The following is a 17,492-nucleotide window of genomic DNA, read 5'->3' on the forward strand; positions in this document are numbered from 1 at the left end:
AAATTACTTTGTATATGAAGGCTGAGTCAATCTCAATAACAATTTTATCAAGAAAATAGGTTAATTCAGTCTCAGTAGCATTTGCTCCATCTTCAGCAATGCAGATGAAGGGAACTCTTTCTCTAAGTGCACATGCTCTTATGGCTCCAATACTCCTCCAAAGAACTAAACACTTCCATTTCTTGTATTGCAGTACACTAATAAAATTTTGAAAGAAATTGGGTAAATTTTCTAGTGTTTCTTTCAAAGTTGCTAGCTATGATACCCACAAGTCATACTCCAGGAGATTTTTTGCACCCTTAGTTTTGCTCCTCAAATACTTTTATTTCTGTTCAGAAACACTCTTCTACCAATCTCACTTTGACAGATCAAAAAAACCCTACAGATTTGTTTTTAGAAACGTTCTTGGAAAACAAGAAATCAAAATGTCTTCACTCTATCCAACAGATACACACTTCGTAGCTTTGCTAATATATGCAAATTGTCTGATTGCTTGAAATTACTGATTAACCAGGCTGGAGAGCTGATTACCTGATTATCCAAGAGAAAAATAATTTAGCATGATTTTGTGTCATTTGACAGTCTAGATAATTTCCTAATTAATTTGAGTTTTCAAGTGATTTCAGAGATACTACTGAAAAAGAGAAAAGAGGTCAATTATCTGAATAAAGGTAAGCTTTCCAGGATTTTTTTTTTTGTTACAATAATAATTTGTCAAACATTTTTGTTACTTATGGACACTTCAGACACACACACAGACAAATGAAAACCTGGACTTCCAAAAATACTCAAAAACCAACCTATGTTAATTCTTCAGTGCTCTTATAAAGATACCTTGTAGAAATGAACATAAGACTAGTGGTGCACTAGTCTGACACATGGCATCAAACTTCCAGTGTTACCAATAAATTCTAAACTACACATGAAGCAATATGTAGCAGATATTTTGTCAATATGCTGAGAGAATAATAAATACTGGAAATACATACTTGCCACTGAAAAGTTGTTGAGTGGATATGGCAGATCCACATCCTGGGGCTTCTCCTTATAGCCTATGAAAGAGCCATCTGTCTTTAGCAGGAAATATCTTGGCCGCCAGTTTTTTATATATTCTCCTAAAGCAGAAAAAAAATGTTCATTAGTACTGTAGAAAAAAAAATATTATCAGTGCCTAACATTAATTATACCAAAAACTTTCTAGACAGTTCCAATTTACAGAGAAAATCTTAACTCTCTCCAAAAAAAAAAGAGAAAATGGAATTGCAGTGGTAAACCTGGACTACACAATGATGCCTCTGCAATAAGAAGCTAAAAGCACTGTACAGTAATATTCTATAACTCTAAATTTTATCACATGGTACTCTTCAAAATCCTACATCTTTACACCTATAAACAATTCAAAATTTGCTGCAGGCAAAAATAAGCACTACAGCTTGAAATCTAAATTACTAAAAGGTACAACATTTATCCTGCTGAGCTAAAGCAAAACCCATTAATATCCTCAAAACATATACTAAGCAAATACAAGAAGATTGGGGTAATGGGAGAACCTACACAAAATATACTTAAATATATCTGAAAGCAAAAGGAATAAAAAAGAAAAAGTAAAAGGCAGTTACTTTTGAAGACGTAAGTCCACCAATAAACCCACCACCTCCACCTTCCCCCTGCCCCAGTCCAAGTAAAAGATTCTGCTAGCCATGAGCTATTCATGACCAGACACACACCAAACAGAACCACAAAGACATAATAGCTTAATTAATGCCATTTATTTGCTATTAAAGGGTGAAAACCTTCTTTAATAGAATTATACTTTACAATGCTACACAAAAATCTCACCAACATTTTTAAACTGCAATTACTCAGTTAAATACAGTTGAGTTTAGATCTGCCCAACTCTGCAAAGTAAATCACATTTGTACAAGTACTTACTAAGACTCTGAGTAAGTAACCGTTTCATCATGATACTAGTGAACATTTTAAGAAAGAAAGTGTATGTAACAAAGGAGAATTTCCAGCTGTGCCTAGAACTTCTCACCATTTGCTAAAGGCTCAGAACTGACCAGTACCTGCTCTGGGGCTAAGCCCAGCCCTTCAGTGCCATTTATCACCTCAGCACCCTGTTAACTGTACAATAGCTACGTAGCATTTAGACAATTCAAAGTTCAGAAAGAACTCTACATCCATCTGACATGGAGATTACTCCATTAAAGGTTAATCTAAAAATTCACTAGTCGCATTTTCACCTATCCATTAGAGCAACCAACTAATTGTGACTGAAGTTCAAAATGGGAATTCTTAATGTGGCCTTGCTGAACTTGATCACAACTTTTAAGGATTTTGATGATGCCTGTGGCTTAAATCAAACTGCAGCCACTAACATTTCTGAATGTCAACACGTACTTAAGCAAAGAACCAGGGTAGGGAGTAGGAGATGGAGAAGAGGAAAGAGAGGGAGAAATGAGCACCAGGCTACTCGTGCTGAGGTGTGTTTCCTGGCCCTCAGTAGCAGAACTCTTCCTATTTAGCCCCAATTCTAGATAGCAAGGTACCTGCTTGGTTTTGCTATCTAGACATTTTCATATAAGTAGAAAGAAAATTTGAAAATTCAAAGTGTTACTTAATTTGACCATAAAATTAATAGAGCAGATACAGCTCTGGTTACACTTGTATTGACTGAAAGCTTTCTGTCTCTGATCTCTGGTGCTAGTTCAGCTGGGAACATCGTAACTGACATTGCCAGTCTGAACTGAGTTCTCAATGGGAAATCCCAGCTAACACAAAAGCAAGTAATGAAAATAAACATTTTAAAATACCATAAAATAATAATATAAAGAATCACTACAAACAAAAGAAACAAACAAAAAAACCCACAGGTGTGATATTCCCACAAGTGCGGTGTGGGAAAACAAATTTGTAACTTTAATACAACAACAGTGAAAAACTATATCATCATTACATGAAAAGGTAAAGACATTTCTCGAACTAGGTTTGCTGAATAAATTAAAATGAAATAATCATAGGCCTAAGTAAAGGTGCGACTCACATTTTAAGAACATTTGAAATATGCCCTGTGACAAATTTGATGATATCTGCACGGGCTCAAAAGTCGAAGCCAAAACAAAACCTTATATATCAGATCATCCAAAATAAGTTTTTAAAGTATTAACATCCTAGTTGCTTTCTTAAACAGACCATACAATTCTAATAAACTGTTGTAACAGTGAGTGACAGTTACAAGAGAAAGTACCTGTGACCAGGTTTAAAAATCAAGATCTTAGCCTTATCTAGAAGGTGCGTTAACTGGAAAGGCAGGCACCTAGAACTACTGAAGTCTTCAGTAACAGCATGGAGAGAGAAGACCAACATGCCTAAAACAGGTCAGCCATCCAACAGTTCTGGTTTCAAAGAGAGTCCTCCTCTCTGTACAGAATAAACTGAACAGGGAGATAAGCAGACTCTGCCCTAGGATTAGGAGCTGATAGGGCGAGCACACCCATTAGTCACTTGGGGAAAGAACAGAAGTCGTCGCTTACTCACATACACCCTCTCCAGAACTAAACCTAAACTAAACTAAAGGAGTTAGTTCTAGCAGTGCCCTTAGAGACCCAGTGCACACTTCCCTCATCACTCACTCCCTCTTCTCCTCTTAGGACAACACTTTGGCATTTGCCTTCAACTAGGTACTCAGAGTCTCTTAATCAGAAAACCAAATAGATCTTTTATCATCTACTGAGTTATGCAGCTGATGTTCTGCTTGGAGAAATACCATTAGAGTATGACTAGCACTTCCAAGCTCCTCTGAGCAGAGCTAGCAACTTTGGACAAAAGCTAATCACCAGAACACATAAATATTGAATGACATTTAAGTACCAGTTTATCCACGAGCACAGCTGTACCTCTGTCTTCACCCTGCAAACTATAGCCAAACACAAGACATGTAATTTAAAAGCAATTGCAAAACACTATGGCTTCGTAAGGATCCATATATTTCTTTCACAGACATATTTCCCCTAAATGGTTCCTCAACATGAATCACAGTCAGACTACTTTTTCAAGATGTTCATACAAACACACACACACACACTAAAAATCCTAGTTTTGTCTTGAAATGACCAATATTCCAAGCCCTCTTCAAGGCCTATACATGAATATTTATTATCTGTCCTCTATTTATTTTGTAATTTAATTAACAAATGGGTGAACACTTCTGAAGACTAAAGTAAACAGCGGTATCAGTGAACAGTTCACTTAGCTGCTCAAGTGGTTTAATGGCCCTCAAGATGCACTCTCAGCTTTCTCTTATAACCACATTCCTTCTACATTATCTTCTTAAAGACAGAAAAACATTTTAGTTCATAGTTCTTAATAGACATGTGCTTATTGAACTGCTTTGAAAGAGAAATTCTCCATACAAAAATACTAAGAGACAGTAGAGTATTGGAAAAGAAAAAAACACTTCCACGTCTTCTAACTTACCAGCCTCATATTAAAAGTAAAAAAAAAAGTCTATTTTACAGTATGAGCAATATTACATTGTTTAAAGGTATCTGGAGTGTATGTTTATCAAATACTTCAACGCAAGCAAATAACAGCAAATTTACATCTGAAATTCATTAATTCAAGTGAAAAGAAATTCCATGAGAAAGTAGAAGTCCAGGCAGGCTAACCAAACCACAAGATAACCTAATTTAATGAAATGGAGCTGTGGTACTTAAAAAATCAGTGGATCTGCCCTAGAAAATTAATCACTTTGTACCCTGCTTCCTGCTGAGGTAATGTAAGCTAAATTATTATTTTGCTTAAATTTACACCCTTCTAGGCTGAAAAACATGTTCTTTTAGCATCTATTTATTAGACAGTAAAAGGAGGTCTCTAATTTCAACAACTGCAACAAAGAAAGCCAAGTAATTCCTACATGATTTTAATTCTAGTCAAAATTTTTTAAGCTACTTGAGAAAAGGGGCACTAGAATATATATCTTGCAGATACACATAGACAATACACACATGCACACACAAAATACAGATTTAGAATCAGTTTTAGTTTGTTTGAGTCTGATTTTTTAATAACTGCTGAGATAATACACCCAAAAGATTAAATAAGACAGCAGTACTTTCTGGAAGCACATGAAAATGCAATCTGATCTTCATGTTAAATGCACCCTCATAACATGCAACTCTTTAATTAATACTGTATGCAATAATACACTAGCTAACAACAGTAAAAAAAAATGCTTAATGAAGGTTTGTTTAGAACACAACCCTCGTGGCTGGATCTGTATTTGTCTCTGTACTGCAACCTTAATGATTTTTCTTTTTGGCCTTTGACAGACAGTAATAAGAATCCTGTTTATTCTAGTGATGCAACATTTGTAGTTTTGATACTGCTGAGCTGCTTCACAAAGAACAGCTTTCTAAGAAACCGTACAAGTAGTAAATAAACCCATGTTAAATGTCTCACTTAAAGTTCGTTATTTTTTCACTTCACCTCAGAGCTCAAACTTTCTCTTCAAACATATACTTCATCTCAAATTCCACAGTTGCTATTGTTAGTCTCACCACTTATAATCCTTAAGCATATGGAAATTTGGTAATTGTGGAAAAATTATTCAGTAATTTAAAATTAATCTTATTATTAAAAACCTAATTTTTAAATCACTTTTGCAAAACATCTACTTTTTTCAATATGTAAATGGTTTTAGAGGTGTGAAGGAAATGTCTTTAATATACAGTGCTGATAAGCAACAGAAACCTGAGTTCAAAAACTTGCTTCCTTAAAAGAAGCAACAGCTGCCACACAGACATGAGTGAGAGTTGGGGGAAAGAAAAGAAAAACAACCCCACACCACCACAAACCTCCAAGCAGAGAGCACCAAAAATCTGCCTCTTGTAAATTCTTGTCTATTTCGCCAATTTACTAAAATGGATTTAATATAAAAAATACACAAATGTTGTTCTCCCTTCTTTTTCTCTTTTTTTTTTTTTTTAAGGCACTTTTTTCTAAATCAAACTCCAGTTCCCCTACACCAGCATTTCATAAACAGAGCTGAAAAAACTAAATTTATCTAAAAGCATTAAACAAAATATATAAAAGTAAAAAAAAAAAAAAACACAACTTCACCATATGCAATTTTTCTTTAAAAGAAACAACTTCAGGTCAAGTAAAATATCAGCAATAATGCCAGTGGTTTGGAGATTGAATTTACTTACCTTGGCCCTCTGAGGGCAGTGTTACCTAACACACGATTAGAAGCATCAGCAGACTATTTGATTAAGTCAGTAGACACTAGTAAACGTAAAGCGCTCCTGTAAAATATCAACTTACTTCTGAATTCGAATAACAAATCTATAACACAGTGCAAATGTACTGTAAAAAATAAATGTTTAAAAAACTAAAAAGAATAGCTGGCCCCGTGATTTGATACAGGTCCTTCGATCTAAGGTAAATGTGTAATTACACAATATGCATAAGATTTGACAAATCTAACTGCATACCAAAAAATTAAACAAAACCGTGATCATTTTTTTTTTCCTAACATACTTTAGCATTTTAAAAGCTATTTTCACTATGTACACCCTTCCAAGTATTTGCTGACAGTTCAAAGAAAAGCAGAATATTGAACTAATGCTTTTAGAATCTGTCTTTTCTACTGTGAGACAGTAATTATTTATTTATGCTAACTGTTTTCCCCACAGTCCCCAGTAATGCTAAATGACATTTTGAGCACATCTGTACTTACATTAGACAAATTAATTTTTCCAGTCACAACTGGTAAGTAGGAAGCAATTTCATGCCATGTGTGGGCACCAGCTTATACCACAGCTACGTTCCATTGAGCTCCCTGCAAACTGGGGAATGAATCTGAAAAAGTTCAAGTGTCCTTCCCTGTCCTTCACATCACAACAATCCAGTGCAGATATAAGGACTGGTCAATTTCTGTTCAGCTGTTCACAGCTGTGTGGCCAGACACCAGTGAAGACCACACAGATGTAAAGACGTTCCAGAAGGCAGCCAGCAGCCTTGGGAACAAGCTCTGGAAGTTCCTCAGCTGAGCAAGGGGAGAGGGAAGAAGGGACAACCCTCTTCTCCGTGCCAGCCAAGAGGCACTGAAGAGTGGGCAAAGGATAGCAACTTTTGTCCAGATGCAGGAGGAGGTAGCGATCAAGGGCCCCTACTAGTAAAACAGAGTAATTCCAAGTGGAAAGGTGGAGTCACCAGGTGGATGAAGCCAGAGAGCGGCTCTCAGTGGGCTCAGCATGCACCCCTAACGCCAAGGGGAGGACACAGCTTCTCCACAGGCAGTTCTCCCCCGCTCTTACCATGGGTTTTCTCCCCTCCAGGCTCGGAGTGTTCCAGCCAGAAGCTCTTTGGGGTTCATATCACCACCCACCCTGTGTTTTTCATTGCAACTACTGGAGTGAGTCAGTGTCCTCTCTTGTGTAAATGCAACAGCACTTCAGCTCCTGCTGTTTATTCAACTCTTTCCGGCTGCATTAATAATCTTTTATCTAAAATATCTAAAAATCTAGAGGGAAATATTAAACAACAGAGAGACATAGCGCTATTCAAACATCAATGCAGATTTCAAACTGGACATCTACAATATCCACACAAAATTGTGGATGTGTTTTGGCATCTCATGGAAAACAAATGAGCACAGCACATAATCAATTCTCATATGCACAAAATATTGTCTTTTTAAAAAATTGTACCAGAAATACTGAGTTAGCTGACATCCTGGCAAATTGAGAATTGACCTTTTCCATGTCCATTTTGAGCCAACGGGAAGAAAAACTTGCCAGTCTCAACATCACCCTCACTTCCCCTTCAGTCTTGAAGGATAAGAATTAGAACAATAAATAAATTAAACAGAAGTTGGTATTAACACATGCTGTCTGGTAAAACAGAGACCTGTATTGCATCAGCATCCCTGAACAACAAAGAAGATCAATATTTTCTAAATATTCCTGTTATTCACAAATAGAAAGCCAAGGTCTATATCCTAGAAAACATTTAGGGACACTGCTCACATTTTAAAACTTTCTCTCTTGCATAAGGCTTTAGAGGACCAAAGTCCTAAATGCTACACTATTTTGCTGCTTCTCAAAGCAGTTCTGTAGTTTTTAATAATATGGAGATGTATTTGTTGTAAATACAAAAAACACATTTAGAATAGCACCTCAAATAATTTTTTTAATAGCAAAAAACCTTCATGTTCTCAGTACTTTTAAATATTTATATTTTTATAAGACTATCAGCATCAAGTGGTACTTTGTTTAACAGAAAAAATATGACTTTCTTCTGTTTTTATCAAGTACTAGCAGACCAAAGGATTTTTTTTGAGATTTTGGAAATATTTTAAGAGTAGGACAAGCATACAAACATTCATCTATAAATTATACTGAGTAAGACAGTCAGCTACAGCAGCAACGGTTTAAATTCATGTACAAAAGTATATGGTAAATCAGATTATTAAATTGTAAATGCATCTTGAAAATGTGAATTAAAAATCTTAATATTCTCTTCTTAAAACTTTTGGTAAAACAGCCAACTCTAGTTTACACAAGAAATCTCAAACTTTCCATTGTTTGTGAAAGAGTATGATAAGTTTGACAACAGCATTATCATTTAGCTGAGGGTTTTTTTTGACAGATTAATGTGCTGACAAAAATTATGTGACTTTCTCCTCTTAAAACTGGTATATTTGCTAGCATGTTTTTCGCAAAGCAAACTGTCTCACTTTTAAAACTGGCACATTGCAATAATTTAGAATAGTTCCTCTGACCTTTCTCTTTGCTGCTAGGTGTATTCCTAGCCCCAGACCTCGCCATCTGCCAAAAACCTAACACCAACATCGTTCACCTGCATTTCTTACTCAAGCACATTGCTGAAGCCAACCTTTTTGCTTCATCGTTTAGCCCACATCATTTGCAAACAATCTGTCCGAGATAGCAGAAGCGTTCCTCAAACTGCCCGAGTTGCAAGAATAGCTCCATCAGCTCTGTACACATCAGGAGAACTCTCTGGTTGCATGAAATGCTTCATGGTAAGCAGCAACGTAGCACTACCCAGAGTAACCTGGATGTCACACCACTAGTGGCAGAACACAGAAAACAGCACAATTCTGTGCAGGAGAACAGACAAACCCAACTAACAGGCAAAAAGCAATTCTCCATGTGCAGTGCTGTCGACCTCTGTCTGGGCTCAGATGCAGAAACTGGTACCTGGGTAGCAGGCAGCCACACCTGAATTATCAGCTAAAATTAAGTTGACATAATCCAAAACTGACACCTTCCATCCAGCCATGGTGATGATAAAAGGGGACACCAAATGCTCCCATCAGCAGTCATTGTTATCAACAACCCACAGTACTGCTGCTTATTAGAACTAAGAAGACACAAGAAAAGGGGTTCCTTTACTTTTGCTGAGGCGTTGGTGGGACAGGTTCATTCATGTAATATTTAAGTCACGCTAGGACTGACTGGAAAAGTCTGATATATACTGATAACCTGAACACATATCTGCAACCTCAAACTGTTTCATTTTCCGTTTTTCTTTTCAATACCGACATTAGAATGTTGAATTTGCACACAATATTTAAGATAATTCATTATTTTAAATTTTCCATTTTTCTCTTCAAAGTAAGAGATCACCTGGGTAAGACAATGATTTTTTTTAGCCTTCTTGGGCTAACTTCATTTCCCTCCATGCTTGTATCCTTTTTCACATTACCCTTGAACTCACATCAGCAGCAGAAACCACCAAACAAAAAATAAGAAAAGGATTTTAGTGAAAGAAAGAAAACTCTGTTCCTATGGAGCGATGCAAATTTATGTGTAACTGTCAAACATGAAAATATAAGTTATGCCTGACCAGCTCCTTGCCTTTCAAGAAAGAACTGAAAATAAGATCAAACCAAAGGGAAAATTAGTTGCTAATAGTATTCGAACTCCTAGCATTTACTTGTCTACTATATATTACTAGACAATCACCGATTGGCATTTTCTGCATAAGAAAAGCTCAGGATGCAATAGTAGGGGTATGTAAAGTATCAGTCTCAAGGTAGCCAGACAAAGCTATGTAAGAATTTGTACAGCACCTGTCCACCAAATGTCTGAGACTGAAATAACTGCATTACTCTTTCTACTTCCACAAGTACCAAATTTATCAAGTTGTTGGTTGTTTTTTAAAACCCACCACATGGAGAAATCAAAAGTTTTCTTCCCTACAAGAAAAGGCTCTTTTTAGGAATAAACAAGGGAGGGAGGGAAGATATTAAACTCCTGAACTAATTAACAGAAGTAAAGGAGGCAGTGGGGGACAATGATAATTAATATGTACCCTCCTCCTAACCAAATCTCCACATACATTCATTCTGTATATGCACACACAACAGCAGCATCATAAACCGTCTCAAGTTCTTGCCATTATTCAGTTCGACATCTGCACATGTTTATGCGTCTCTCCAAACAACCTCTTGAACACCCTGCTGGAGCTGTCATTTTTTTCTTCTCCCTATCTGGCAGATGGCAAGTCAACAATCGGCATCAACAGCAGCCGAATATCTCCCCCCTCCATCCGACCCCCCTAAACAGACACAATAATAACTTCTTTGTGCTTCCCCACAATGCAGCTGCTTAAACCATTTCGCTACAAGGCTGCTTTGCCTTAATAAAAAAAAAAAAAAAAAAAAAAAAAAAAAAAAGAAAAAAAATCCCTTCTGTCAAGTCTAAAAAGCAGCATAATGTTAAGCAAGCTAAAGCCACAGCACAGCTGCAAACGGGCAGACACATTGACAGCTCCTCCCTTAACAAAGCCCTGTGAATTGAAGGGGGTTCATCTGAGGCTCACACAGTAATTAGTATAAAAAAGTCCGACAGCCTCTATTATGCTAGGAAAAAAAAAACTGGACAGAACTGGGCTGCTGTTTTGCGTCAAGAGTTCTGCTGCAGAGTAGATAAATCATGTTGGGTTTTTTTCCTCTCTTTTTAAAGACAGTAATAAGGAGGATGAGAGAAGCTAATTTGAAAACTTGGACACAGTAATTGTACCATATGGTGAGCATTTATCCCTTCTGAAATACACGCTAACAGTCACTTACATGCACAGTGCTTTGTTTTACAGTTGTTATTCTCTCTACCATATTCATAAAATGGATCTGAATATCCGATACTCCAGAGAAGTTGTGTGTAATTAGCAGCGAAACTGCCTGAGCTTAATATATTGGCCTACCATAGCAATCTAGTTAATTGCAGAAAATCCCATGCCCCCAAATTTAAACAGTGTCCACTTCAAGGATTTTTTATTTCTCTCAAACTGGCTAAACATCACACATGATAAAGTTCAGAGAAGTAATTTATTGACACTAATACCCTTTGATGCTGTTGGCTCTGAAACACAGGAGCGGGAGGTTATTTTCTTTTTCATCTATGCAGAATAGAGGAACTAATTCAAGAACCATATAACAGTAGCCACAAAATATCTCAGCTCCATCGTACTTGAGAAAGGAATTGCTCCGTAAACTTAAAGGTGAAATTGAACTTCAGCTCGGGGCACGGGAGGGAGACAAAGACTTCAAATCCACTCCCCACCTCCACCCTCGTTTTCTTCCTGGATTGTATTTTCCAGTATTTTTATTAGCAATCCAAACACTTAACTGATAAGAACCTTCAAAATTTGGAAAATACACCATCCAGCCCTCAGGATCTGCTTGCTCGTTACCACATTCTTCCAGCTTTTCACCCTGTTCGTGCCATCAAATTATCCTGGAATCACAGAAGATAAGGAACCAGCTGAGTGAAACGGGGACAGTGTGGGCATCTTTAAATAAAGGAAACACTGTAGTTAAATGGCAAAATTCATAGAAGTATTGCTTACAGAAAATCAGACGCAGTCAACTTTCAAGCAAGGCACATAAAGTGAAAAATTAACCAGACATAAAATGATGTCTGCAACTGGGGATAACGGCATTTGCAAAGAACCAGAATGGTTTCTTTATATCAGTCTTTACCTCAGAAGACAACAGAAATCTTCAGGTACCAGGCAAATATTTTCAGTGTCTCCGGATCAAAAAAGAGGTACCAGAGAAGAGCACTAAGTACTAAGGAGTCCCAGAACTAGGCAGAATACCTCCACAATTACTAAGAAATTATGAGGTGAAAACTACTGCCAAAAAAACAACTACCCTTCAATGATGACAGTTAAACTGACGGATTATAAATGGAACTTGAAAAATTCGAGTCAATTGGCTGGATGGTAATCAAAGAAAACTGTTTATAATTCTGTTTTTAATCATGCACTTAAATAACACAAACCGACATAGAAGAAACACCGTCTCTCAGTAGAAAAATCACGCCCATCATACATACTGGACCTAACTTTAAGCACATTAAGAAAATAAAATGGATAAAGACTGACACAATTTATTTTAACTTTTAAAAGCTTTTGATAAGTTTAAAGAGACAGTGATGTGAAGAAAAAAGCTGTGTGGTGGAACAGAACAGAAGTAGGAAACTGGACAAAAGGAACGGAACAAAATAGGATTACATAATCAAATTTCAATCCATGATATTCTACAGTTCCCTGCTAGGAACATTTTTAGTTAATATTTACAACAATGATCTGGGATCAGCACTGCATGTACTGCCAGGTAGTAAAACTATATGAGTATATTTTGAATGTGAAGAGTTTCAGAGTGGCAGAGCTAAGCTAGTGAGCTGAGAAACACCAGATGAAATACAGTGAAGATTTACTCGAATTAGTAAACACTTACAGGAATCACCTGAAATACCCACACACTGTGTTGAGTTTTAAATTAACCACTAAAGAGCAATTAATGTAACCTTTGTCTAAGTATGCAGTATTAAGAAGAAAGAAAACAAAATATTTTCACTTGTAAAGGTACACAATTTTAGGAACACTGAAAGTATTATTATTCCATGATAAACAAATGAACTGAAGATTTGCTAACTACATTTTTAAAAATGACAAGAGAACAGAAGGGCTTCAGAGACAAAACACACAGAAAAAATAACCGGAGTTAGAGAAAAGCAGAATGAGGAGTAAAAGACTGGATTAGGTTTTGGTTTCAAAGGAAGAACTATGACAGAAGGATTTAATGTCACAAATGGCCAACAGTAGAGTATCAGTCATCTCACAGAACACATTTTCAGAAGACTTCAGCAACAAATCTTTGAACATTCAGTATCTGCAGATCTAGCTGGATTCTGTCACATCACCATGTAACCAGCAGTTTGCACCATGGCAATGCCAGCCCCTCTCCCACCAATTCAGCACCCAACAGCCACCAGCACCTTCAGAAAAAGCCAGCCTGTCCTTGAACTCTGTGAGACACCTCTGAACTCCTGTGAGCACTTTTTCTTAAAATATGAAAATCTCACATTCAGGAAATTGGAGCAAACATTCAACATAGGCGGGTTCTTCCTTTAGCTGCTATGCATTTTTGTCCTAGCACAAATCTGGGAGTACTGATGGTGAATTAAAGTCCCAGTCCTTGGTCACTTTGGCTCATCTTAAATATAACCTACTACCAGCACAGAGAGTTTTGGAAGGTGAGGAATGCTTGCGAATGAAGGGTGCAGTCCATCCCATGCAGCTGAGGCAGGTCTACAACATGATCAAACTGAAATCACACCCCAAGAAAATGGGTTTTGAACAGATCAAAACAATTGCAGCTCACTGGACGGCTACTATCAGCACAAAGGAGAGGTGGGTGGGGGAGAATAATTGGCTGGAGGCAAGAAAGATGCAAGGGAGAAGGGGCAACAGCATGAATTTATGCAAGATTAACTACGGGTTAATCAGACTGCTGATCTGCCATGTGATTGCAATTCTTGTTTTCCAGGTAAGCTAGAAAATCCGTTTCAAGTGATCCAAATTTCTAAGATCAACTGCATCTCTAAGCAACAATGCCACAATAGTCCTGATGCAATATCAAACCAATTATTTCCCTAATACAATTTCACATTCTATACGTATTCTGACCTATGTGTCAAAATATATCCTGACGTTTTCTCTACACCACAGAAATTATAGATAGAAAATATGTAAACTACAAGGAATATGTACAAATTTCTGTACTCTGGGAAATAATTGTGAATTTTAAGTGATTTTTCAATTTGAAAAAGCTAGAAAGCTAAAAATACAATACTTTGACATGTATTTGTGAAGTAGTCACTACAATTTAATAATATTAACAAAATCCTAGCAACACAGAGAGCCCAACATAAATTAATATTTTGAGTTATCCATGCAAATCTTGCCATACTAGAAACAGTGTCAAGAAGGTAAGAACAACTTGGTCAATATTTTCTTAAATTTGCAGACTAAAACTAAGAGAAGCTGACTAAAAACAACCGAAGTTTTTCACCTCAGGATTCTACATATTTCTAAAATATTTCACTGCCTTAAAATGAATAAAAATGCTTATAACGCCCACACACGAATCACAATACAGTTCAATTTTAATATACATATTTTACAGTATTTTGTCTTGTATGATTTTGTTACATTACAATTGAATAAATATTCAGGCAAGTGTTAAAAAGTCTTTTGCTTCAAGTTGTTGCAGTCCTCTGTATTAAAAGACATCTTGACAGAAATGCTGAATTCTCCACCCTGCAATTTTACTAGCATATTTTTTTTCCTCATTTTCAGCCACATTAGAAACTTTTAAAACAGAGCTGTAAATTATGAACTCTAAAATTCCAGCCACAAGATGGAACTGAAAGATGACTGACCTGGGTAAGACATATAAATGTATCTATTCAATCTCAGGATGAGGTTTGTTACTGTTTTTCCTCTAACAGACATGCATTTCATGGTTTCTGCACTATGAGCATACCTTCTTTTCCTAACCTGAATTACAGAAAAGCTTTTAATGACTTAGCCTCCAAAACAGTTTTGATGCAAAAGGAAGTCTACTAATTTATAGGATGACTTTAAATAGATCTCAGCAAATTCTACAGTTATTTTATTCAACGCAGAAGTCATATTCCATACAAGAGAAAACACGATCATAATAACTCCTATCATAATTAACTGACACCAAATATTTAACATTTGTGACACCAAAATAACAGGGACCGATAAGGAACTGTAATTTTCAAAATTGTATCTGCATTACTATTGTATTAACTAAACAAATTTGATAGGGTTTTAGTGGATGTTTTTGTCCTGTAGAAGGTAAACACCACAATTTGCTAATTAATAAAAACAAAATGGAAACTGACTTACAACACTGACTTCAAAATCCTTGTGAAAGTCTGTACTGGTGATGTCACAAATGCTGTCACATCTGAGCGGGTATTGTCTGTAGAAGGTTCAGAAATGTCCATTTTAATCAAAACATTTATTGGAGGTAGTTGTGTCATTTGTTTTTATTTTAATGAACTACAGAATTCCTTAAGATTCATGGTTGCAACATTCTTTAAAAATAATAAATTAGGTAAAATCTAAATAGCTGAAATACAAATATCTGATCTATAATGGATATAGAAACCCATGTAAGAGTGAAGGGAAATCCATACTTGATGCTTCTATCAGCCTTTAATAATGATGTTTGCATAACAATGATGTAACATTCACATTTTCTAATTTGCTTAAAATGAACTACAAATTATTTCCTCAGAGTACTAAAATGCCAGTGGTAAAGTACTACAAAGACAGAAAACACAATTTCTCCAAGCTTGTAGTTGTTTTTAAATTAAACCCTTTAGCTTCATGCTACTTCAAAGCCATGTTTTATCTTCCATTTCCCCCTGCTGCAAAACACTACCTACTAAACAATTATTTTTCTTATGTCAAGAAATCCTCACATCACTGGTCCAAATCCCAGAGACAAAGACTTAAAAGAGATGGGGACACTTCTTCACTTAAATTCAAGTTTTAAGTTTTGGAAAAAACCTTTCCCTGTGCAATTTGGGAGCATGGCACCATGAAACCGACCATCTTGTACTATGGGAAGGGATTTGAGCCATGTAGGTGCCTCAAGAACTCCTAAACATTCATCTTCTTATTTTGAGCATTTATAGCATAACTATCTATATACTTAAGTTTCCTTTAATGCAAGTCATCTACATTCTATAATCATTTCTGTATGTCCCCAGTAAAGATAACCAAAGAAGCTTTTCCAAGAAAGATTTACAGTGATACAAATAAATTCAGGTACAGAACTTCTTAAAACATATTTTAAAATTTCCTATCTGTGACTTGAGAACTGGAACAAACAACAACAGAATAAAGCTATTTATTTCAAATTCCAAAGAGGCAGAGGGGGGGTGGAATCTCATGCCAGAATGAGGTATGAGGACATATGGGCAGTCTATCACCTGACTACCAAACAGCAGTCCTAAAGCTGACACATGTTTGTTAATCCCGAGAGGTAAAACGCTGCTTTGTCTTCCGGGGGTCGTGCTGCAGATGAGTGTCTGTTATGATGCGGATGCATTTTTCCATGCTGACATTCCCTGGGGAATTTGAGTTCGCCATCAGGGAAAAGCAACAACAATTTTTCATCTCCTCTAAGAGTCTTCCATATTTTTGTTTACCAATTGTGCACATAAGAATAGCAGGTATCAGCAGCACAGCTGAAACAGTTTGAACAAAAGCTTTTCTTTTGGGTGTCTAAGGTTTTCATTCAGTTAAATTTTGTACCAAGATTATTTACATTTCCATGACAGCTTGATCTTGTACCAACAGATCACAGTTTGATAGGCAATGACTGAAATTCAGTGACATGATTATGGGTTACAGACAGCAATCCCTCTTCTGACAATCTGAGATGACTAAGGAGAGTAATGTTTCCCAGAGATGTGGCCATTCTCTAAGGTACTTTTTACATGCCCCCATATGGGGCATAATAAGTTGGGGTTAAGGAATCAATGATCAGTGAGCCATAGAAACACTGTAGCCCTCTTCTCATTTTCCTGAAATAAGTCTGTTTGCAGCCTCTTCCAGTTTCAGCAAAACCCCTCAGAGAATTTCAGGTACAATTTTTCATCACATCTCAGCAGCCCTAGCTGAGGACAAACCCTGCATCATCCTTCCAGTCCTGCAGTCCAGTTCTCTTCCTTGTCCCATCTGTCACTTGCGCAGCCCAGCAGTCAAATAGGTTAAAAAAAAAAAAAATTTAAAAGGGCGGAGGAGAGAGGAGGGCAGGAATAGGACAGTTTCCTGCAAGATCGGATAACTGGCGAGTCTTTACAAATTCATCACAAGGTAGCGAGGAGGATATAGAATAGAATGCTTTGATCATATAATCATTTCGGTTGGAAGAGACCCTCAGGATCGAGTCCAACTGTTACCTAACTCTAGCACTAAACCATGTCCCTAAGAACCTCCTCTAAACACCTTTTAAACACCTCAGGGATGTGACTCCACCACTTCCCTGGGCAGCCTGTTCCAATGCCTCACAACCCGTTCCGTGAAGAATATTTTCCTAATATCCAGTTTGAACTTCCCCTGGTGCA

At 36.7% G+C, this 17,492-nt stretch overlaps 1 protein-coding gene across 4 annotated transcripts in view; it reads right to left on the minus strand.

Moving 5' to 3' along the window:
• Window positions 1-17,492, minus strand: part of AKT3 (AKT serine/threonine kinase 3) — a 159,007-nt gene that overhangs the window by 71,185 nt on the left and 70,330 nt on the right. For 3 of the 4 annotated variants that reach the window (XM_065057882.1, XM_065057883.1, XM_065057884.1), the window contains exon 3: window positions 990-1,115. In XM_065057882.1, the coding sequence (XP_064913954.1) occupies window positions 990-1,115 (126 nt within the window). Of the gene's footprint in view, window positions 1-989; window positions 1,116-15,258; window positions 15,335-17,492 lie in introns of all 4 variants that reach the window. The other variant, XM_065057885.1, reaches the window with a different exon arrangement.

The sequence above is a fragment of the Columba livia genome, chromosome 3, assembly GCF_036013475.1.
Source record: "Columba livia isolate bColLiv1 breed racing homer chromosome 3, bColLiv1.pat.W.v2, whole genome shotgun sequence".
Classification (NCBI taxonomy): Eukaryota; Metazoa; Chordata; class Aves; order Columbiformes; family Columbidae; genus Columba; species Columba livia.